The sequence below is a fragment of the Haliaeetus albicilla genome, chromosome W (genome assembly GCF_947461875.1).
Source record: "Haliaeetus albicilla chromosome W, bHalAlb1.1, whole genome shotgun sequence".
Classification (NCBI taxonomy): domain Eukaryota; kingdom Metazoa; phylum Chordata; class Aves; order Accipitriformes; family Accipitridae; genus Haliaeetus; species Haliaeetus albicilla.
This window is the reverse complement of record NC_091515.1, coordinates 36,806,177-36,830,128: the sequence shown is the minus strand read 5'-3', so window position 1 is coordinate 36,830,128 and position 23,952 is coordinate 36,806,177. Positions and strand designations below refer to the sequence as shown.

The window sequence follows — 23,952 nt, the reverse complement described above, 5'->3', positions numbered from 1 at the left end:
CTAAAGATCTACCCCTATCTGTTAGTAAAACTGTAACCCCTCCCACTGACCCCACCGTTGTTGCTGACTACTCCTACTCTAAAACTGGGGGAGGAGGAAGACAGCCCCTGACTCGACAACAATGGTGGGCTTTGGGAATTAAAAAGGGAGTTCCCAGAGATGTGATGGATGGTTTACCCCTTAATAAACTGAGTAAACTGATATCAAAGTGGTATGGTCCGAAACAACACCCACAGCACTTAGGGTCAAATAGAGAAATCTCTCCTGTCATGCCCACAGCCCCCCCCCGCGGAGAGCACGGGCGACGGGAAAAGTCAGCAGGGAAACTAGAACCTCCGTTCCTTAGCAGTGGGCGGGGGAACGGAGGATGGATTTACATCCGACAGCTCACTAAAACTAACAGAGGAGATTTATTGATTACAGCTATTGTAGGTGCTAAGCGTGCACCCGTAACCTTTTTAATTGACACCGGTGCACAGATCTCTGCCCTGACTGAGGAAGATGCACAGAGGTGTGGGGTGATTCCCTCTAAGCGAAACGCTTGTGTCTTGAATGCTTTAGGGTCAACAGAAGTTATGAACGTTGTTCCGGTAAAGCTGATGCTGCCGGGAGAGGAAGGCACAATCACTATTGACATGGTGGTTGGGAACATTCCGACTAACCTGTTAGGAATAGATGCCCTTAAAGGAAGGGGGTGGGAGGATTCAGAAGGATTGTTGTGGACTTTTGGGACACCGCAGCTGAACATCAGGCTACTTCAAACTGCACCCCCTCTGCCATTTAGCAAAGTAACTAGTGTTAAACAATATCCCCTCCCCCCGGGAGCAAAGGAAGGTATCAAACCAGTCATGCAGGAGATGCGGGAACAAGGAGTGGTGATAAATACCCATTCTCCTTTTAACTCGCCGGTATGGCCGGTGAAAAAACTAATGGGAAGTGGAGGCTCACAGTAGATTTTCGAAGGCTGAATGCTAACACAGGGCCTCTAACTGCCGCAGTCCCTAATATGGCTGAACTGGTAATAACAATTCAGGAGAAAGCTCATCCGATCATGGCAACCATAGATGTTAAATATATGTTTTTCATGATACCTTTGTGACAAGAAGACAGAGATTGTTTTGCTTTTACTTGGGAGGGACAACAATTTACCTTTACCCGGCTGCCTCAGGGATACAAACACTCCCTTACACTAGCTCACCACGCTTTGGCCCAAGAACTGGAGAAAATACCAAAAGCCGATGGCATAGCTGTCTATCAGTATATTGATGATATTCTCGTGGGTGGAGATAAAGAAAAGGAGGTGGGGGCAACCCAACAGAACATAATCTCTCATTTGGAGAACTTAGGTTTGCAAATTCCCCCAGAAAAGATCCAAAAACCCTCACAAAAACTAAAGTTTTTGGGAATTTGGTGGAAAGGGGGAATGACATGTGTCCCACCAGACACCCTCACTTCTCTAGATCAGATTAAAATGCCTGAATCAAAAAAGGATTTGCAGCATGCTTTAGGGTTATTGGTATTTTGGAGAAAACATATCCCAGACTTTTCTATCATTGCCAGACCTCTTTACGATATACTGAGAAAAGGGGCCAAATGGGAATGGACTGCTTCTCAGGAAGAAGCAATGCAATTGTTAATTTTTGAAGCAACAGCTCATCAGGCTCTTGGCCCTATCCACCCTACAGACCCTTTTCAAGTAGAATGGGGGTTTGCCACAACAGGATTGTCAGTACACATTTGGCAACGTGGTCCTGAGGGTCCAACCCGCCCTGTAGGATTTTACTCCCGCGGCTTTAAGGATGCTGAGAAGAGATATACTGCATGGGAGAAAGGTTTGTTTGTGGTTAGCATGGCTCTCATAGAAGTGGAGAAAATTACACGTCAGCAACCAATCGTGCTAAGAGGCCCGTTCAAAGTTATAAAAGCAGTCACTAACGGGACCCCCCCTCCTGACGGAGTGGCCCAGAGAGCCTCGGTATGAAAGTGGTATGCCCAGATTGAACACTATTGTAACCTTTTCTCAGTGACTGAAGGAGCTTTAAAAAACTTAGCTATCCAAGAAACAGAAAGCCTGGATGGCAGCCAAGACAAACCTATCTATCTCAGTTATTCGGGTAGCCCCTCCTTTCTCCCATGATCAGTTAGTGAATGCTTGGTTTACCGACGCTTCTGCAAAGTGAGAAGGAAAAGTGTGGAAATACCGGGCAGTAGCCCTCCACACTACTACTAATGAACAGATAATAACAGAGGGAGAAGGGAGTGCCCAGGTAGGAGAATTAATTGCAGCATGGAGGGTTTTCAAGCATGAAGCACAAACCGCTTCCCCTGTCCACATATATACCGATTCCTATGCAGTGTTTAAAGGATGTACTGAATGGCTCCCTTTTTGGGAGCAAAATGGATGGGAGGTTAACAGAATTTCAGTGTGGCAAAAGGACAAGTGGCAAGAAATCCTGAGCATTGCTAGCCAAGGGAACTTTGCTGTGGGATGGGTAGCTTCTCATCAAGTAGATGGGGGCTTGGCAGGAGAATGGAACAACAAAGCTGATGAATTAGCAAGACTAGCTCCTGTACAAAAGGACCAGATCACAGAAGTTTGGGATCGTTTGCTAGAATGGTTGCATATAAAATGTAAACATATGGGAGCTAAAGATCTGTATCGTGAAGCCCTTGCCTGAGGTTGGCCTGTCGCTAGGGAAATGTGTAAAACCTGCATATCAGCCTGTGAACAGTGCCGTACACGGCTCGAAAGACACCCCTTAGAGGATAACCCTCTGCATTTAAGAGAGGGTAAAGGCTTGTGGGATGCTTGGCAGGTAGATTATATAGGCCCCTTTAAGAAATCAGGAGGAAAACGCTTTGTGCTGGTAGGAGTGGAAATAACATCAGGGCTAGTCCAAGCCGAAGCTTTTAACAGAGCTACGAGAGAAAAGACTGTGAAAGCACTGCGTGAATGGTTTGGAATTTTTCCAAAACCACAAGAAATACAATCTGACAATGGCTCCCACTTCACAGCCAAAATTGTACAGGATTGGGCACGAAGAGAAGGGATTAAATGGGTCTTCCACACTCCATACTATCCACAGGCCAATGGAATTGTAGAAAGAACAAATGGTCTCTTAAAACGACTCTTGAAACCACAGGAGGGAAATTGGGATGCCCGCCTATGGGAAGCTGTCAAAGGTGTAAACGACAGATGGGGGGTAAATGGATGCCCCAAAATTACTGCCTTTTGCCCGAAGGCTCCCTCTCTAGTTCCCTCATTAAAGGGACCAGATGATTCTAAGAATCCAACACATTTCCCTGGACAACCTGTCCTGGTAAAACTTCCCACCGTAGGAAGTGTGCCACTGGTACTAAAAACCCCACTGAATGTATACTCATGGGTAGCATCCGATGCCCTAGGGAAAGAGCATCGGATAAATACTCGCTGGATAATTCCATCATTTTAATTTTTCTGTATAGTACTAATCTCTTTTGCCTCAGAGAGGCAAGTTTTGTTTCTTTTTGTTTTACAGAAGAACTCCGAGGGACGCCAAGAACAGCATGAATTATGAATCACTTAATTGGATTGGTAGTACTTTTTTGTATCTCACCACTAATCTGTAGCCAAAAGAATACAGAATGGCCATGGTCCCAAGCTATTGTCCAGTATACTTGGAGTATGGGACAGTATCCCAAAGACCGTCTCCCAAACTTAGCCACTGTAGTAATGCATGAGTCTGAAGTATACCACCCACTTGAGTGGGGGGAATGGGACAAAAAAGACTGGGTCCGTGTCCTGACTGGAAGGATTGGAGAAAAAATCCAAGTGGGATGCAGAAAGGTGGAAGGATGTCTTCATGAGAAAGCCTCTTCAGTTACCATCTCTGGAAATCTATTGGACCCTAGTTCCAACATCACTGCGAAATTCTGTCCTACTACAGAATGGGGATGTAGCAAACAGGATTGTCTCATTACGTGTTGCCGTCAAAAGAATGTCGGTAACTACCCCCTAGACCCAAGTACCACTACTGTTGAAATCACTAAATCCTGTATTAAGGAACAAGGAGATTGTTGGTATAATTTCACTTTGACCAAGTCAGTCTATGTGGTGTGCGATTGGCAATCTAATCCACCGACAGGAGGGCTATCAGGCCTAACATTTAAATTCAAAATGAATGCTGTAACTAGGCCTCTAGTGATGCTTGTTGCAGTAGTCACGCACAATGGCATAGATACCCTCTTCACGCTAACTGACAAAGATGAAGTTATACCCTCTTTTACAGTGGTACAAGGAAATAACATTACAATAAGATGCAGACTGATCACTGAATCTCACATTGAATCCACAGACAGTTATGGAATTGGACCACATGGCCCTATTTTGTTGTGTAAAAATCAAAACCTAGACTGTTGGCTAAATTTGACTGCTGTACAATACTCTTATAAAGTTATGTGTGGTAAAAATAACACTAAATACTGGAGAGGATTTAAAATAGACGTTGTAATGCCTACTACCCAACCAATTGTCGTGCTTAGCCCAAAAACCTTTGAAATTGGACCATATGTGATCAGAAATACGGGCCTACAACAAATGTTGTTTAACCCGGCATGGTCTCTCAAGCAAGTTGAATTGTCGATGCAGAACAATGTTTCAGACATTCAGCCAGCTTGCTCACCTTTCCTAAAGACTTCTTACAAGGGATGGACAACCTGGCTGCAAAAACGAACTCTTCCCATGAGAAGAACGCGGAGAGATCTAACTGGTGTTTTGGGAACAGGATTGGGAGTTTTAAATAGCATCGATTCGGAAGTAATAATGAACAAGTTGGCTACCTCAATTAGTGATTTGGCTAAATTTCAACAGCCTTTGCAATCTTCTTTATTGGCTTTGGGGACTAACCAGTGGCTGTTGTCAAATATATTACCAAAATGGGAAAAGGTAAATGTAAGGGACCATGAATTGATTACTGACGCACTTGGGGTGATCCAAAATAACCTCTCTTTGGCTCTCAGTTGTATCCAGGCTCAAATATGGACGCAGTCAGTAGCCACCTCAATTATAAGAGAAGGTGAAGAAGGTATCCTCCCCACTGAAATTCAGAAAATAATTTGGGACAGTGCCACTGATTTCGAGAAGGAACGCCAATCCTGGTGGAACCTGGTGAACTTTACTTATGATCCTGTTACAAACCTAGCTACAATTTCTGTGCTTACTATATATAATGCTACCATATACCAAATTTATCCCATTATTGCATTAGGGTTGAACCACAACGGAACTATACTCTATCCTTCTGAGCATAGAGTATGGGCCCGAAAGGTGGATGAAAAATGGCAAACTGTTAATTTGGAATCTTGCATTGTACGAGAACAACAAGGATTTGTTTGTGAAGGCAATGCAATTGAGGCACAAGATATTTGTTTAGATACTGAACAAAATATCTGCCATTTTGAGATTCATCCTAATGAAAACCCTGAAACAGTACTCGTATATATCGGCAAAGGCTGTGTATGTTTGAGGACTGTTTGTGACTCTCTATCTGTAGATGAGGTAGTTGTAGAGACTAAAAATCATTCAAATTTCTGTGTTTGCAATTTTACTAAGATTGTCGGATGTGACTTTTCCTATTTGGCCCCGGTCACATCTCACCAACTTTTGCAATCTAACTATATGTTGATTCATGAATTGTTGCCTATACCCATCGGAATGAATCTCACTTTGGTAAAACAGTTATTACAACACAAGGATTTGGTTGAGATTTTGGAAAAAATTAGGGAAAACGGACAGAAAACCTTAATAACTGTTCATCATGATGTGAAAGAAATACACCGAGTTTTAGAAAGAGTGCAAAAGGATGCAGAACATAGATGGTGGGACACACTTTTCAGATGGTCGCCTACTGCTACAGGCATCCTGAATACGTTGTGTCACCCCAACGTGGTTCTCTTGATATTGGTTTTGATCAGTTTGGCTTTGTCAGCAGTATTGTATGTCATAGCCTGGAGAATGATGAATCGGTTAACACGTTTGATGTCTATATTGAACACATACAATATGCTTGATGTCCCATCCAATGTGGAAATCCCCATATCAATTGATGTTTTGATGTATGTTCAGGTTCCTCAGGTGGTCACGAACCTGATCTTATCTTAAAGTGGGAGAGACTTTGCTCCCCCAGTCCCTGCCTTGAGGTCTATCCACTCAAGAGGTGTGGGAAGAGAGGTTGCCAGTGAAGGCTGAGGCAAAAAAAGTTGTTGAGTACCCTCGGCCTTTTCCTCGTCTGTCGGGGAATGCAACGGGTCTGCAGAATGCCTGACGATGCAAGAGCAGCGTGACCTTGAGCAGCTTGTAATGTATCCTTGAGAGTCTAGAAAGTCCCGAGAAGAACTATGTAGACAATGATAAGAGGAACCATACTGACGACTCACCAGTCATGAACTGTTAGTTACTAACTAAACCAATCATATATGAACACATACTCTGAAGAAGGTAATAAAAAGGTGTGTTAGAACAATAAAGTAGCCATTTTGCACAATCTAATACTTGTCGTGTCCGTCTCTACTGCGACACTCGTCCGTTGTTACCAGTTTGCCAGTCGTGTTCATTGGAGGGGTACACTTTCTTTGACCTTCCTTTTCTGGCTGACATACCTATAGAAGCCCTTCTTATTCTTCTTTGCATCCCTTGCCAAGTTTGGCTCCAGCTGCGCCTTGGCCTTTCTGACCCCATCCCTACACAAGCGGGCAACGTCCCTATACTCTTCCCAGGATACCTGTCCCTGCTTCCACTGCCTGTGCATTTCCTTCTTGCCCTTCAGTTTGACCAGCAGGTCTTGACTCATCCATGCCAGTCCCTTGCCTTCCTTTCCTGATTTCTTACACCTGGGGATCGAGAGCTCTTGCGCTCTATGGAAAGCATCCTTAAAGATCTATCTGCCAGCTCTGTTCTGCTCTCTTGTCCCTGAGGGCAGTTTCCCAGGGGGTCCTCTCGACTAACTCCTTGAACAGCTGGAAGTTTGCTTTCCTAAAATTCAGGGTCCTGACTTTACTCTTCACCTGTCCCATATCCTTCAGGACTGCGAACTCCACCAGTGCATGATCACTGCAGCCCAGGCTGCCTCCAATCTTGACATCTCTCATTAGCTCACTTGCGTTGGTGACCAACAGGTCCAGTATCGCACCCCCTCTGGTAGGGCTGTCTATTACCTGGCTTAAGTAGTTATCCTCGATGCACTCCAGGAGTCTCCTGGATTGCCTACAGCTCAACGTGCTACTTTTTAGCAGATGTCGGGGTGGTTGAAGTCCCCCAGCTGGATGAGAGCCTGCAAGCGAGATGCCTCCTGGAGCTGGAGTAAGAAGGCTTTGTCAATAGGCTCCCCTTGATCGGGCGGCCTGTAGTAAACACCAACCACAAGGTTCCCTTTGTTGCCTCGGTCTCTAATTCTTACCCATAAGCTTTCAACCTGCTTGTGGCTATTCTTCAGAGACAGGTCTTCGCACTCTATCCATTTCTTGATGTAGAGGGCAACCCCTCCGCCCCTCCTTCCTCGCCTGTCCCTTCTGAACAGCCTGTAGCCATCTATAGCCGCACTCCAGTCATGGGATTCATCCCATCAAGTTTCAGTAATGGCAACTAGGTCATAGCTTTCTAGCAGCACGCTGGCATCCAACTCCTGCTGTTTGTTGCCCATGCTGTGTTCATTGGCGTAGAGGCACTTCAGCTGGGCTGTCGGACGTGTCACCTTTTTAGAAGAACACCCCTTAATTCCTTTGAGGTATTTCACCGGTGTTTCCCTGATGGCTCCTATTACCTCAGGAGCCCCTGGCTCATCTCCATAAGACTTCAAGTGTGCTCCAGTGTACCCAGCACGTCTTAGAGCAACAGGCTAAGGGCCCTCGCTAGCACCCCGTCCCTCTAACCTTGGCGTGTCGTCCCTTGGCTTGTCACGGGCGAGCCTGATATTATCCCCTTCCCCCTTCAAGTCTAGTTTAAAGCTCTGTCAATCAGCCCCGCTAGCTTGTGAGCAAAGCCCCTCTTCCTCCTTTGAGAAAGGTGAATCCCATCTGACGCCAGCAGGCCTGGTGCCATGTAGGCCATCCCATTATCAAAAAACCCAAAATTGTGGTGGTGACACCAGCCACGGGGCCATGTATTAATAGACTGGGTGTGTCTGTTTCTTCCAATATGTCTGCCCACAACTGGAAGGATAGAGGAAAAAATAACCTGTGCTCCAGATTCCCTTGCCAGCCATCCCAAGGCCCTGAAGACTCTTTTGATTGCCCTTGGACTACGCGTTGCAGCTTCATCACCACCCACATGGAAGACCAGTAATGGGTATTAGTCCAAAGGCCGTACCAGGCTAGGAAGCTTCCTAGTGATGCCCTTAACCCGGGCCCCAGGGGGTCAGCAGGCTTCCCTAAGAGGTGGGTCTGTCCGGCATATTGGGGTCTGTCCAAGCAGTTGCTTTCTCACTCCCCCACAGTGGGATGGGGGAGAGAATTGGAAGGGCGAAAGGGAGAAAAACTTGTGGGACTGACATAAATACAGTTTACTAAGTGAAGCAAAGCTGTGCACGCAAGCAAAACAAAATAAGGAATTCATTCACTACTTCCCATCAGCAGGCAGATATGTCCAGCCATTTCCAGGAAAGCAGGGCCTCAGCATGCCTAACAATTACTTGGGAAGACAAATGCCATAGCCACAAACATCACCCCCTTCCTTCTTCTTTCTCCTGAGCTTTTATTGCTGAGCATGATGTCATATGGTATGGAACATCCCTTTGGTCAGTTGGGGTCAGCTGTCCTGGCTGTGTCCCCTCCAGACTTCTTACGCACCTCCGAGTACTTGTTGGGGGGGCAGAGTGGGAAAAAGAAAAGGCCTTGACGCTGTGTAAGCACTGTTGAGCAATAACTAAAACATCCCTGTGTTATCAATACTGTTTTAGTCACAAATGCAAAACACAGCACCATACAGGGTGCTATGAAGAAAATTAACTCCATCCCAGCCAGACCCAGTACAATGAATCAAATTTCTTTAATTAATTCATCCATCCATTGACTTGCTCCTAGTCTGTACTGTTGCAGGTGAGATAAGAATCAGGGCTGAAGAAATCCAGGGGCATGAACCTAAAGATTAGACTAAGTGATACGAGTTTTAAATAACTAGAAAAAAAACAACCAATCTCCAAAGATGAATGGAAGAGAAGTTTGCCCCTGGAATTCAGACTGGTTTTGAGGAAAAAAAAAAAAATCTCTTCTTAGTGATACTCGTTAGCATCCCAACCATAGGTGCCATTAGAAATTACAGGCAACCTCCTTGGATCCTGGTTTGTGTTTAACAATTCACATTGCTCACACCATTCTATTCTTTAAGCATCTGCTTTCAAACTGTCGTGGTTTAAGCCCAGCCAGCAACTAGGCACCACGCAGCCGCTCACTCACTCCTCCACCCTCCCAGTGGGATGGGGAGGAGAATTGGGAAAAAAAGTAAAACTCGTGGGTTGAGATAAGAACAGTTTAATAACTGAAGTAAAATAATATAACAACAATAACAATTAATAATAATAGCAATGAAAAGGAATATAATAAAATAAAATAAAAATAAATAAATAAGGCCCAAGAAAAGACAAGTGACGCACAGTGCAATTGCTCACCACCCGCTGACCGATGCCCGTGCAGCGATCCGCCCCTCCCAGCCAACTCCCCCCAGTTTATATACTGAGCATGATGTTCTATGGTATGGAATATCCCTTTGGCTAGTTCGGGTCAGCTGTCCTGGCTATGCTCCCTCCCAGCTTCTTGTACACCTGCTTGCTGGCAGAGCATGGGAAACTGAAAAATCCTTAGCCTAGGATAAGCGCTACTTAGCAACAACTAAAACATCAGTGCGTTATCAACATTATTCTCACACTAAATCCAAGACACACTGTACCAGCTACTAAGAAGAAAATTAACTCTATCCCAGCAGAAACCAGGACACAAACTCATTTTAATTGCCACTTATGATAATACTGAAGTGAAACTGTACAAATCTGCTTTCAAAGAAAGTAATGCAGTAAGCAGTTGCTATAGCATTAGATTGGAAATTTTTCCTTGGCACATATTCTGAAATAGCAAGATTTTTATCATGAGCATTGATAACTAGAATCATCACAGACTAATTGTGGACTACTGCCTCTTTCTTCCTTAGAGAGGAAAAGCACTAGGAAATAGTTTAGGATTTCAATAGTGCTGGTAGTCACAAATCCCTAGCCCACCTATACACACATTACAATATTCCGTTGTAGTCAGAGATGTTTCCAGTTGGCATTCCCAGACTCATCAGTTTTACTGGATTGTATAGCTATCAATGGATTATCTACAGATCTGTGTTCAAGCAGCAACTTGTAAACTCAGAAGTGTCATTATACTCATTCAGTGAGGCATAAATTCTGGGCCAGATCGGATCAGGAGCTCTGTACTTTTCTCTCTTTTGCAGGAGAACCAGAACTGCATAGTCCTTTAAATGCGCCAACCAAGGGACTTTTCTGAGTGCTTATACCATCTTTAAATATGTGAAAAAGGAGAGGGAGAGCAGAGCACCTCAGCTTGAGTTCTTCTGGCTGCCAGAATGCAAACAGCATTTCAATATGCTCTTAAGTAGAAGAAGGTATGTCTTAGAAAATACTGAGCTCTACTCGCAACACCTGTGAGGCTGATCCAGGGCCTCAGTTTTCTTGCCTCATCTCCCCTATCACACATGTCCCTGCACTCCAAACACTCACGTTGTTAGTCTATTAATATAAAAGCACATGATTTCCCAAAGAACCTAGAAAAGAAAGGATAACTGCTAGGATTTCTGTCATGAGCAGAACTCAGTATTTTCTAAGGTATACCTTCCAAGCACTGTTGCCCATATCCTCACTGAGGAATGCAGATGCTCCAGAACATAGGGGCTAGAGTTCATAATTTAGTGAGATCAAATAGCCTGGGCCAAAAGTGACTCCAAACTCAGGTTCAAAATTCTCTCAGTAGTCAACAGGCGAGTTTGAGCTGAAACCTGCAAAACCATCTGTAACTGCCATTACACGCAGAAGGCTGACTCCAATAGATGGTGTCCTTCAGACAGCAGAACTAATGGGCCTTGGTTTCTTAGATTTGTATTTTCCTTGTTACTTGCACCACAGCGATTCCAACTTCTAAATCTTCTATTACCCATCAGCAGTTTCACTTTCTTTCTCCCTCCATTTTCCTTCTACAGAGGCAAAAGGCTGTATGTGAAGATTGGCTCTGATCTATGTACCTGATGATTATTCTGCTTGGCTTGCTGGCTGGCCACGTAGAAAAGAACTCAAGATAATGTGAAGTTAAATAGGATACACTAATTAGTGCCTTTTCTCCCTCTATCTACTCAGAGGCCAAATCTTCCGTGATGCTAAAGGGAAGGTATGGTCTCTTGGTACCTCTGAACCTAACCTCCTGCTAGTTTGCGTACTGTAAAAAGCACCTCCCCTACCTCCGATGACCCATGTTCTTAATTTACAACAATACCCTGTGAACCCACGAGCCCCAAAACCCATCACCTCCCTTCTCACAGAATTGGAAGAACAGGGAGTAGTCATTCTCACCAACTCCCCTTTTAACAGCCCCATATGGCTAGTGTGCAAACCCAATGTGTCTTGGTGCCTGACCATTGACTACTCAGGCATAAACTCTGCCTCCTCTCCACTTCATGCAGCAGTCCCAACAGCTGCTGAAGTACTCAACACATTTCACGTTGCTTCTTATCTACACATGGCGGTTTTGGATGTTCTTCCAGTACCCTATCTGCTCAGACAACCAAGCTTGCTTTGCTTTTACTTGGAATGGCATTCAGTACACCTTTACTGGTTTACCTCAAGACTATCGCCATACTCCTACCATTGTTCATGGCCTGTTAGCCTCAGCCTTAGCTGAAATTTCTCCCACTCCTGATGTTTCTCACCACCAGTATATTGATGACATACTCCTGGGCAGACCTACACGCAAATCTGTTGCACAAGATATGACCCTCTTAATTTCATCCCTCAAAGAATGCTGGGATCTTTCTATTCCTTCTGGTAAATACCAGAGTCTTGCCCAGAATGTAATTTTCTTAGCAGTCTCCTTCTGTGTTGGTACCTAAGGTATTCCTGAAAATGTCTTGCAATTTGTTTTATCTTTACCTTCTCCCTCCTCCAAACACAACCTCCAGAGCCTCCTAAGAACTTTAAGTTTTTGGCATGCCCATGTGTCCTGGTTTCAGCTGGGATAGAGTTAATTCTCTTTCTAGTAGCTGGTATAGTGTTATGTTTTGGATTTAGTATGAGAAGAATGTTGATAACACACTGATGTTTTCAGTTGTTGCTCAGTAGTGTTTAGTCTAAAGTCAAGGATTTTTCAGCTTCTCATGCCCAGCCAGCAAGAAGGCTGGAGGGGCACAAGAAGTTGGCACAGGACACAGCCAGGGCAGCTGACCCAAACTGGCCAAAGGGGTATTCCATACCATGTGACATCATGCCTAGTATATAAACTGGGGGGAGTTGGCCTGGGGGGGGATCGCTGCTTGGGAACTAACTGGGCATCAGCCAGTCAGCGAGTGGTGAGCAATTGCATTGTGCATCACTTGTTTTGTATATTCCAATCCTTTTATTATTATTATTATTATTATTATTATTATTGTCATTTTAGTATTGTTATTATTATAATTATTAGTTTCTTCCTTTCTGTTCTATTAAACTGTTCTTATGTCAACCTGTAGGGTTTAGGGTTATTCCATGCGGGGCCCGGACGATAGAACACCAATATGATGATTAAAGTTGCCAGTTTATTGAGCCTAGCTGATCATTCTTATACAATTCTCTAAGTTGCCCAGAAGCTCTGATTGGCTGCTGCGTGCAAGCATTTGGTGTCCATGCGCACAAACATTAAATGTGATTGGTTATATCGATACTGTCCACGCGTATAAACATAAGATACAGTTAGTTATACTCACTCTGTACACGCGCATAAACACAGGACATAATTGGCTATGTTAGCTAGAGCATGCGAAACTTGTCTCAGTCCAATTGGCCAAGATAAGCCCCTGAATTGAGGTTGTTTGTGCCAAGTTCCCTTTATCGTGGAATGTGCACCTGTGTTTTTCTAACTGGGATCTTTCTTTTTCTATCTTCTTGTTTATTCTGTTCAAGGCCTTCTAAAGGCGTCTGGAACACTCTTGTGACCACGAGCTACTTTCAGGCCCAGTAACTAAGTTCCATATAATTGAACCCTACATCAACCTATGAGTTTTACCTTTTTTTTCCCAATTCTCTCCCCCATCCCACTGGGTGGGGGGAATGAGTGAGCGGCTGCATGGTGCTTAGTTGCTGGCTGGGGTTAAACCACAACACCATGTCTCTGGTTTTAGTCAGCTAGCGTGTTCTCTGTGTTCCTTGCTGCACAAACATTCCACCTGGGGCTGGAATGCAAGTCATCAACAGGCCCCTAACCCTTCTCTTAAAAAGTATTCAACAGTATCAGTATTTGGGACCTTATTATTACTGAGTGTAATGTCTTATGTGTGGAATATCCCTTTGGTGAGCTTGGGTCAGCTGTCCTGGCTGTGTCCCCTCCCAGCCTCTTGCCCACCTCCAGCTTACTCATCTTTAGGAGTGGGTGGAGTTGGTGAGAAAGCTTTAACACCATGCAAGCACTGTTCATCAATAGCCAAAACATTGGTGTGTTATCAGTACTGTTTTATCCACAAATGCAAAGCACAGCACCATACAGGCTGCTATGAAGAAAATGAACTCCATCCCAGCCAGCCCACGTACAACCCATAACAACTGAATCAGACACATTGCACTTCAAGAACCATCATGTTCATGCTTGGGCAGATAAACACGAAGATGGGCATTCCATCACCCTTACAACCCATGGGCTAATGGCTTAATGGAGTGGATGAATAGGTTGCTAAAGGCTGAACTAAACACACTGTCGTGGTTTAACCCCAGACAGCAACTAAGCACCACACAGCTATTCGCTCACTCCTCACACCCAGTGGGATGGGGGAGAGAATCGGGGAAAAAAAAGTAAAACTCATGGGTTGAGATAAAGACAGTTTAATAGGACAGAAAAGAAAGGGAAAAATAATTGGTCGGCAATAAAAGCTAAGAGAAAGGAGGAGGAGGAGGGGCATTTGTTATTACAATATTTGTCTTCTGGAGCAACTGCTACAGGTACTAAAGCCCTACTTCCTGGGAAGTGGCTGGACATCGCCTGCTGATGGGAAGTAGAGAATAAATCTTTTGTTTTCCTTTGCTTCCGTGCACAGCCTTTGATTTTGCTTTATTAAAGTGCCTTTATCTGGACCCACGAGGGTTTTTTCCATCTTATTTCCCCCCCCCCCCCCATCCTGCTGAGGAGGGAAGTGATAGAGTGGCTTGGTGGGCACCTGGCATCCAGCCAAGGTCAACCCACCACAGGTACAGAATGTACTACAGTTACCATATTGTCCTGGGATCAGCTGGCATAGAGTTAATTTTTTTTTACAGGAACCTGGGAGGTGGGGGGCATAGCCGGGGCAGCTGACCTGAACTAGCCAAGGAGCTATTCCATACCATGTGACATCATGCTCAGTATATAAAGGGGGAGCGGGCCGGGGGGTGGGCTCTTCTTTTCGGTGGGGGAAGTGGCAGAGCGTCGGGTCCCGGGTGGTGAGCAGTTGCACTGTGCATCACTCTTTTTGTATACTTTTTCATTAGTACCGTTGTACTGCCTTTATCTCAACCCTCGAGGTTCCAGGTTTGTTTTTTTTTCCCTCTCCTCCGTCTTCCCCCCATCCCACCGGAGGGGGGCGGGAGGAGTGAGCGAGCGGCCGCGTGGTCCTTTGTTACCGGCTGGGCTGAAACCACGACAGTCCTTTTTGGCGCCCAACGTGGGGCACGAAGGGTTGAGATAACGACAGATCTGGCCAGAGCGTGTTGAAACAAATTTGTCATACGCATTTCTTATACTAGATAAATAGATGTTAGTCACAATGTTGATTCAGCTGTTTACATGGTGGCGTTTTGTAAGTTCTTATATGTTTTATGTATTGCCTGTAGTTGCGTATCTCATCTCTGGGAGAGTGATTGGGATTATCATTTTGCTGTACTGGGCAATGTCGACTTGTGAAATGATTACATCACTGGTCATGAGGTTAAGCTGGTATCTGTATGAGGCAGTGATATCATTTCCAGACTTTGGGCACCTTCTGTCGGATTTTATTGGTAATTACACCCAACCCATGGGGAAGTTAGGGGGGGGATACTTCCCCCCATCCGTTCCCCTCCTTTTTCTCTTTCCAACTAATTACAACAGTTTTCGAGAATTTTGAATATCCTTGGGATGCGCAAGCCTGTGTGCTGTTAGTGCTATGCCTCCTGACTATGTTTCAGGTCTTGTCTAGGGCTACAAAGAGGCTCTTTAAGAGTACCACCCAGAGATCTGTCCCAAAGCTGGATATTTATGGGTGGCACGGCATGTGGGAGGATGTGGGCAGGTATCTAGAGAACTTCTCACCTCCAGTGACTTGGAAGTTCACTCCCAAACAACTGCAGAACCCTCATGAAGTGATAGAATTTTTGAAAGGAAAATGCTGTGGCTATCCCAGAGACACACAACTCACTACACTGTGCTGGGCCCTGGCCAGTATCTACCAAACCCTGCTTGATATTATGCAGCACCCCCAGGGGGAAAAGGGGGAAAAGATGGAAAACAAGACAACATGCAACGTGGCTACCCCAACCCCAACAACATGCACCGTGGCTACCCAAACCCTGACAACAGACACCGTGGCTGCCCCTACCCCGACGACAAGCACCGTGGCTGCCCCTACCACGACAACAGGTACCGTGGCTAACCCTACCCCGGTGACAGATACTGCCACTAAACCAGAGAACCAACCTGTGCCAGTATCAGTCGCCCCTGTACAGAAAAAGAAACACACAAAGAAATCAGTTCGCTCAGTGAGAGATGAAAGTGAACCAGGGTCATCGCGAGAACAGGAGGAAGAGGCAGAACCTGAAATAATTACCCGATCTCTATCCCTGAGTGAGTTGCGTGACATGCGAAAAGATTTTAGCCGCCACCCAGGTGAGCACATTGTTACCTGGCTGCTCCGATGCTGGGATAATGGGGCTAGTAGTGTGGAATTAGAGGGTAAGGAAGCCAAGCAGTTGGGATCTCTGTCTAGAGAAGGGGGTATCGACAAGGCGATTGGGAGAAAAACACAAGTCCTCAGCCTCTGGAGGCGACTTCTGTTAGGTGTAAAGGAAAGATACCCCTTCAGGGATGAAGTTACATGTCACCAAGGCAAGTGGACCACCATGGAGAGAGGTATCCAGTACCTGAGGGAATTAGCCGTGCTGGAGGTGATTTATAATGATCCAGAAAATGCGCAGTCACCCACAGATCCAGATGAAGTCCAATGCACACAACCGATGTGGCGGAAGTTTCTACGAAGTGCACCACCAACCTATGCCAACTCATTGGCAGTAATGTCCTGGAAAGAAGGCTATGGACAAACGGTGGATGAATTGGCTGTCCAACTCCAGCAATATGAAGGAAGTCTCTCTTCCTCCCTACGGGCCTGTGTCTCAGCTGTAGAGGAATTGTCCCGAGAGTTCCAGCAATTCAAAGTGGATATGTCCTCCTCCTCACCTGTACAGGCCCGCATTGCAGTTATTGGGAGTAAGCGTTCCTCTGCCCAAGAGAGAGGAGAGAGAAAGTACACACGACGGGCTAATCTGTGGTTTTACCTGCGTGACCATGGAGAGGACATGAGGAAGTGGGATGGAAAACCTACCTCAGTCTTGGATTCACGGGTACGGGAGTTGCGAGAAAAAGCAACCAGAAAAGAAGATTCTTCTTGGAAAACTGCTGCTCCAGTTTCCCGTGAGCAGTCCCCCGGGCGCAGTAGATGGGCCGATCTCATTTCTGATCCTCTTGAAGGGACTTCTGATTCACATGTGCAAAAAGTGGGTAACAGATATTCTAACCAGGATTAGAGGGGCCCTGCCTCCAGCCAGGTGGAGGAGAGGGACAACCGGGTCTACTGGACAGTGTGGATTCGATGGCCTGGCACGTCAGACCCACAGGAATATAAGGCTCTAGTAGACACTGGTGCACAATGTACCCTAATGCCATCAAGTTATAAAGGGGCAGAACCCATCTGTATCTCTGGTGTGACAGGGGGATCCCAAGAGCTAACCGTATTGGAAGCCGAAATGAGTCTAACCGGGAATGAGTGGCATAAACACCCCATTGCAACTGGCCCAGAGGCCCCGTGCATCCTTGGTATAGATTATCTCAGAAGGGGGTATTTCAAGGACCCAAAAGGGTACCGTTGGGCCTTTGGTATAGCTGCATTGGAGACGGAGGAGATTGAACAGCTGTCTACCCTGCCTGGTCTCTCCCAAGACCCTTCGGTTGTGGGGTTGCTGAAGGTTGAAGAACAACAGGTGCCAATTGCTACCACGACGGTGCACCGGCGGCAATATCGCACCAACCGAGACTCCCTGATCCCCATCCATAAGCTGATTTGCCAATTGGAGAGCCAAGGAGTGATCAGCAAGACTCACTCACCCTTTAATAGTCCCATATGGCCCATGCGGAAATCTAATGGGGATTGGAGACTAACAGTAGATTATCGTGGGCTGAATGAAGTCACGCCACCGCTGAGCGCTGCTGTGCCAGATATGTTAGAGCTTCAATATGAACTGGAATCAAAGACAGCTAAGTGGTATGCCACAATTGACATTGCTAATGCATTTTTCTCCATTCCTTTGGCAGCGGAGTGCAGGCCACAGTTTGCTTTCACTTGGAGGGGTGTCCAGTACACCTGGAATCGACTGCCCCAGGGGTGGAAACACAGCCCCACTATTTGCCATGGACTGATCCAGACTGGACTAGAAAAAGGTGAAGCTCCAGAGCACCTGCAATATATTGATGACATCATCATATGGGGCAGCACGGCAGAAGAAGTTTTTGAGAAAGGGAAGAAAATAATCCAAATCCTTTTGAAGGCTGGTTTTGCCATAAAAGAAAGTAAGGTCAAGGGACCTGCGCAGGAGATCCAGTTCTTAGGAGTAAAATGGCAAGACGGGCGTCGTCAGATCCCTGCGGACGTGATCAACAAAATAGCAGCTATGTCCTCACCGACTAATAAAAAGGAAACACAGGCTTTCTTAGGTGTTGTGGGCTTTTGGAGAATGCATATTCCAAATTACAGTCAAATTGTAAGTCCTCTCTACCAAGTTACCCGGAAGAAGAACGATTTTAAATGGGGGCCTGAGCAACGACAAGCCTTTGAACAAATTAAGCGGGAGATTGTTCATGCAGTAGCTCTTGGGCCAGTCCGGACAGGACCAGATGTTAAAAATGTGCTCTACACTGCAGCTGGGGAGAATGGCCCTACCTGGAGCCTTTGGCAGAAAGCACCTGGAGAGACCCGAGGCCGACCCCTGGGGTTTTGGAGTCGGGGATATCGAGGATCCGAGGCTCGCTATACTCCAACTGAAAAAGAGATATTGGCAGCATATGAAGGAGTTCGAGCCGCTTCAGAAGTGGTTGGTACTGAAACACAGCTCTTCTTAGCACCCCGACTGCCAGTGCTGGGCTGGATGTTCAAAGGGAAAGTTTCCTCTACACATCACGCGACTGATGCCACGTGGAGTAAGTGGATTGCACTGATCACACAACGGGCTCGCATAGGAAACCCCAGTCGCCCAGGAATTTTAGAAGTGATCACGGACTGGCCAGAAGACAAAGACTTTGGAATGTTGCCAGAGGAGGAGGTGACACGGGCTGAAGAGGCCCCGCTGTATAATAAACTGCCAGAAAAAGAGAGGCAATATGCCCTGTTCACTGATGGGTCCTGTCGCATCGTGGGAAAACATCGGAGGTGGAAGGCTGCCGTATGGAGTCCTACACGACTAGTTGCAGAAACTGCTGAAGGAGAAGGTGAATCGAGTCAGTTTGCAGAGGTGAAAGCCATCCAGCTAGCATTAGACATTGCTGAAAGAGAGAAGTGGCCAGTGCTCTATCTCTATACTGACTCATGGATGGTGGCAAATGCCCTATGGGGGTGGCTACAGCAATGGAAGAAGGGCAACTGGCAACGCAGAGGTAAACCCATTTGGGCTGCCGCACTGTGGCAAGACATCGCTGTTCGGATAGAGAAGCTAGTGGTAAAAGTACGTCACGTAGATGCTCACGTACCCAAAAGCTGGGCCACTGAAGAACATCAAAACAACCAGCAGGTGGATCAGGCTGCCAAGATTGAAGTGGGTCAGGTGGACCTGGACTGGCAACGTAGGGGTGAGCTATTTATGGCTCAGTGGGCCCACGATACCTCAGGCCATCAGGGGAGAGATGCAACATATAGATGGGCTCGAGATCGAGGGGTGGACTTGACCATGGACACTATCGCACAGGTCATCCACGAGTGTGAAACATGTGCCGCAATTAAGCAAGCCAAGCGGCAAAAACCCCTGTCGCATGGGGGGCGATGGCTGAAATATAAACAGTGGGAGGCCTGGCAGATTGACTATATCACACTCCCACGAACACGCCAAGGCAAGTGCCATGTGCTTACAATGGTGGAAGCAACCACTGGATGGCTGGAAACATACCCTGTGTCCCATGCCACTGCCCAGAACACTATCCTGGGCCTTGAAGAGAAAATTTTATGGCAACACGGCACCCCAGAAAGAATCGAGTCGGACAACGGGACTCACTTCCGAAACAACCTCGTAGACACCTGGGCCAAAGAACACGGCATTGAGTGGGTATATCACATCCCTTATCACGCACCGGCCTCCGGAAAAATCGAACGATACAACGGACTGCTGAAAACTACATTGAGAGCGATGGGGGGTGGGACTTTCAAACATTGGGATACACATTTAACAAAAGCCACCTGGTTAGTTAATACTAGAGGATCCGCCAATCGGGCTGGCCCCGCCCAACCAAGACTTCCACATACTGTAGAAGGCGATAAAGTCCCTGTAGTGCGCATGAGGAGTATGTTAGGAAAGACAGTCTGGGTTAGTCCTCCCTCAAACAGAGGCAAACCCATTCAAGGGGTTGTTTTTGCTCAGGGACCTGGGTACACCTGGTGGGTGATGCAGAAGGATGGGGAAGTTCAATGTGTACCTCGGGGAGATTTGATTTTGGGAGAGAATAGCCAGTGAATTGGGCTGTATGATACCTAACTGCTAAATACCCTGCCAATGCATGTCATTGTATCTATAGTGTCTATATGCCATATCAAGGGTATTACTGTAAGAATTACCCAAATGACTGCGGGATGGACTTTGAAACTAAGCCAAGTACAACAGCGATAGAACTTGAACTGGCACCCAGCAATTTCCTCAAGATCAACATCTTCGACCTGCAGACTAAGGGCGTGAGTTGCACCAAATGTACTAGCCACAAGTTCCAGAGGCAGCATACAACAACCCACCATCTCACACCATCTCTCTTATCCTGAAGAACTGTTACAACAGATGGAGCCCCAAAGTCATGGACTAAATAAAATCAATGGACACATTAGAGGGATAGCCCATAGGCTAAAGGAATACCATTTGCGTGTGTGTGTGTGCGCGGAGGGGCGATGGGGACGGACGCAAGTCCATATACTTATATATATAAGACACGGAAGTGGTAGTGGTCGATTGGAAAATGTAAGATCTGGGCATGATGTAGATGGTATAGAATAAGGGGTGGATAATGTCCTGGGTTCAGCTGGGATAGAGGTAATTTTTTTTTACAGGAACCTGGGAGGTGGGGGGCATAGCCGGGGCAGCTGACCTGAACTAGCCAAGGAGCTATTCCATACCATGTGACATCATGCTCAGTATATAAATGGGGAGCGGGCCGGGGGGTGGGCTCTGCTTTTCGGTGGGGGAAGTGGCAGAGCGTCGGGTCCCGGGTGGTGAGCAGTTGCACTGTGCATCACTCTTTTTGTATACTTTTTCATTAGTACCGTTGTTGTTGTTGCAATTTCTTTGTGTTGTTCCAGTAAACTGCCTTTATCTCAACCCTCGAGGTTCCAGGTTTGTTTTTTTTTCCCTCTCCTCCGTCTTCCCCCTATCCCACCGGAGGGGGGCGGGAGGAGTGAGCGAGCAGCCGCGTGGTCCTTTGTTACCGGCTGGGTTGAAACCACGACACATATTGATTAACACAAATAAAAGAAGTGAGGGCCTCCACCCTGTGCATTGGGCTTGTCAAGGTGTAAACCAGATCTGGTTTATGTTGGCAATGATTGCTCCTGCGAGAAGGATGAATATTCCTCCGATGATCAAGCCGATCTCCAAGGGAGGCATTCCAATATCATTCCCTGTACCGTTCCTGGAAAGAGAGAAAATAACACAAGTCTCGGCAGGGTGACTCCCGACTGGTTACCCCTTTCAGTTAATAGCTAGGATATATCCATCTAGTGCTAATATGATGTTTAGCTCCACTGAGCTATAGTGGGTGAATGCTTATAGCCCTGAGGAAGTCTGTTAAAAGTAAATTGTATCCCATCCCAGGTAAAAGCAAATTTTCTTTTATCCTCCTCCTGCAGCAGCACCATAAAGAACATATATTTTACATTCAGTACTGCCATCCAGGGGTGAGCGGCAACTTGAAGAGGATGTCGGCTGTAAGAGGAGCAGCGTTTGCATTTAACTTTCTATAGTCTATGGTTAGACGCCATCTCCCGTCTGGGTTTTTAACTGGCCATACTGGAGAGTTGTATGGGGAGTGTGTTCAGGAGATAATGTGTCTTTTTTCTAAGTCAGTCAGCTATAACTTCCACAATACCCATCCGGGCAGCGGCAGAGATAGGATACTGAGGGACAGTAGTTATTTTTGAGTCAGGCAGTGTGGGTGCAGCTCACAGCAAGCGAACTACACCAGTTAACTGACGCCCACGGGTAGCTGCTAATTTTCTCTCAGCTAACCAAGGGCAGCCAAAAGACCAAACACTACCATCCAGCAATTTCCAAACTCATCCTTGTAATACATCAAAGCCTAAAATGTTTTCCTTCCCTGAAACTACTGCTAATTGGTGTCTTGATATTCTTTTCTCCCCTTGCAATAACAAGTTTACTTTAGCTATGGAGCATATTTCACTTTTGCCGGTAAATCCAGTTATTTTAACCCTTTGTCAGTCGAGCTTAACGTTAATTCTTTGGGCATCCAAATTTGAAATTATTGAAATTTGAGCTCCTTTGTAAATTAAAAATTTTACTAGTTTTCTTTGGGGGCATATTGGAACATAAATGTGAGGGCTGTTTGTGTTATCCCATTGCTAAGCTCCCATCAGGGGGTTTATGAGATCGGGGAAAGTGTCAGGGGTTCTGGGGAGTCTGTCTTATTTGCTGGATCCGTCTGCTGTCTGCATCAGCTTGGGATCGCCCTGCTGGTGTTGGTTCATCCCACCCCATTTCTTGACTATGATTTACAATGCCATGCATAAAGTCTGCCCAGGTTGGGCTGGGTCAGAGGTGGGACTGGCCGTCCTGACCCTCCTGATCGTTATGTTCTATGTTTTGTCTTATTTCATCTCTTTTTGCAATGAGGTATGATTTTAAAACAGCAGGGGCTCCCCTTATCAGTGGTCTCATGGCTTGGGGCTCGACAGGGGCAGAGATAGGGTAATCACCATGTGCACCCCTGTTGTTCATAGCCTGCAGGCAGGCTGCTTTTGTAATGTCAGTAAAAAGTTTGCTTAATGATCTTATTGGTATAGCAGTGGGCTCCCCTCTATCCCGAGGGTCTACGCCCCCTGCCCAACATGCTACTTGACACATAACAGAGTGTGGTTCAGTGTTAGGGGGTGGTCCCTCATTCAAGAACACTCCTGGTCCCCAAAAGCCATTGGCTTCACCTTGATCTAACATAATACGATCTCCTCAAGTTAAGGAGACATGCCACAGATATTCAGTCTCATTTTCGCCAGGCTTCCACCCATATTTTTCGTGCAGATTGGCCAGTTGAAGGTGGTCCCATGGAATGGTCTTTATGGTATTTCTCTGGTTGCCCCCTTGAGGTCCGGCAGATACCTCAGTTTTAATAATAGGGACTACCTTAAATTCTGATTCATCTGATTCATTCTCATCACCAAGTTCTTGGTCAGGATCCTCCCAAATATCTCCGTCCCAATCTTCCAGGGAAATGATTAGCTTACGAATTTTTAGAGGATCTGGGGGCTTGAGGGCCCAAATTATTATGAGTTCTAGTTTATCCTCTACCTTCCTTCCCCAGTTTTTTCTGCAATTGTTCTATTTGCAGAGATAACAGCATTTCTTGTCGCTTTCTTTGTTCAACCTCATCTTGTAACATTCGCATTTCCTTTTCTTTACATTTCTTATACTGACATGTTGCTTCTAAATACTTTTTCAACATCTTGTATATTGTTATTCTCTTCTCTTTCAGTTTCCTCCTTATGAGGTTTAACTGTTCTTTTATCTTATTCCAATTATCCTGCTTTTCATGTGCCCAATCATCTGAAAATTTCGGTGAAGGGTTAACTCCGTGCCTCCATAGTCAGTGATTGAATCCGCCATCCTCCCGACTATGCCAATTTTTGTCGCAGGTGAATTATTGAGAGAAGTCATTGTTAACTAACAGGGGTTTATTAATGATTAAATGATGATAAAATGATGATTAATGAAAATTAAAAGGTAATCAAATGGTGATTAAGCAATAACTGAATGGTAATTAAACAGTGATTTGACAATGATTTAAATGATGATTTAAACAATAATTTAGACAGTGATTAGATGGCCATTAAATACTCTACTACTTACTACATACAGTACAGGAGAGCTCAATGGGCTCGAGGGGGCTACAGATATTTATAGTGTAAAGTGATTGATTCGTAGTCAACCCCCCCCATTTGGTGTATGTGCAGGAATGCAGCTGTAGCAGTTGTAGTTTTGTCTAGTCCCAGCTCAA

At 45.8% G+C, this 23,952-nt stretch overlaps 1 protein-coding gene and 1 long non-coding RNA gene across 2 annotated transcripts in view; both read left to right on the top strand.

Moving 5' to 3' along the window:
* Positions 1–4,076: 4,076 nt before the first annotated feature.
* LOC138683416 (uncharacterized) lies at positions 4,077–6,139 on the top strand. The gene has a single exon (XM_069775134.1). It carries the CDS (start codon positions 4,157–4,159, stop codon positions 6,137–6,139), a length of 1,983 nt encoding a protein of 660 aa, XP_069631235.1. The 5' UTR covers positions 4,077–4,156.
* Positions 6,140–9,264: 3,125 nt separating this feature from the next.
* LOC138683512 (uncharacterized) overlaps positions 9,265–23,952 on the top strand; it is a 143,903-nt gene continuing 129,215 nt past the window's right edge. The window contains exon 1 of the long non-coding RNA XR_011323014.1: positions 9,265–9,484. This is a non-coding gene — a long non-coding RNA (uncharacterized lncRNA). The remainder of the gene's footprint in view (positions 9,485–23,952) is intronic.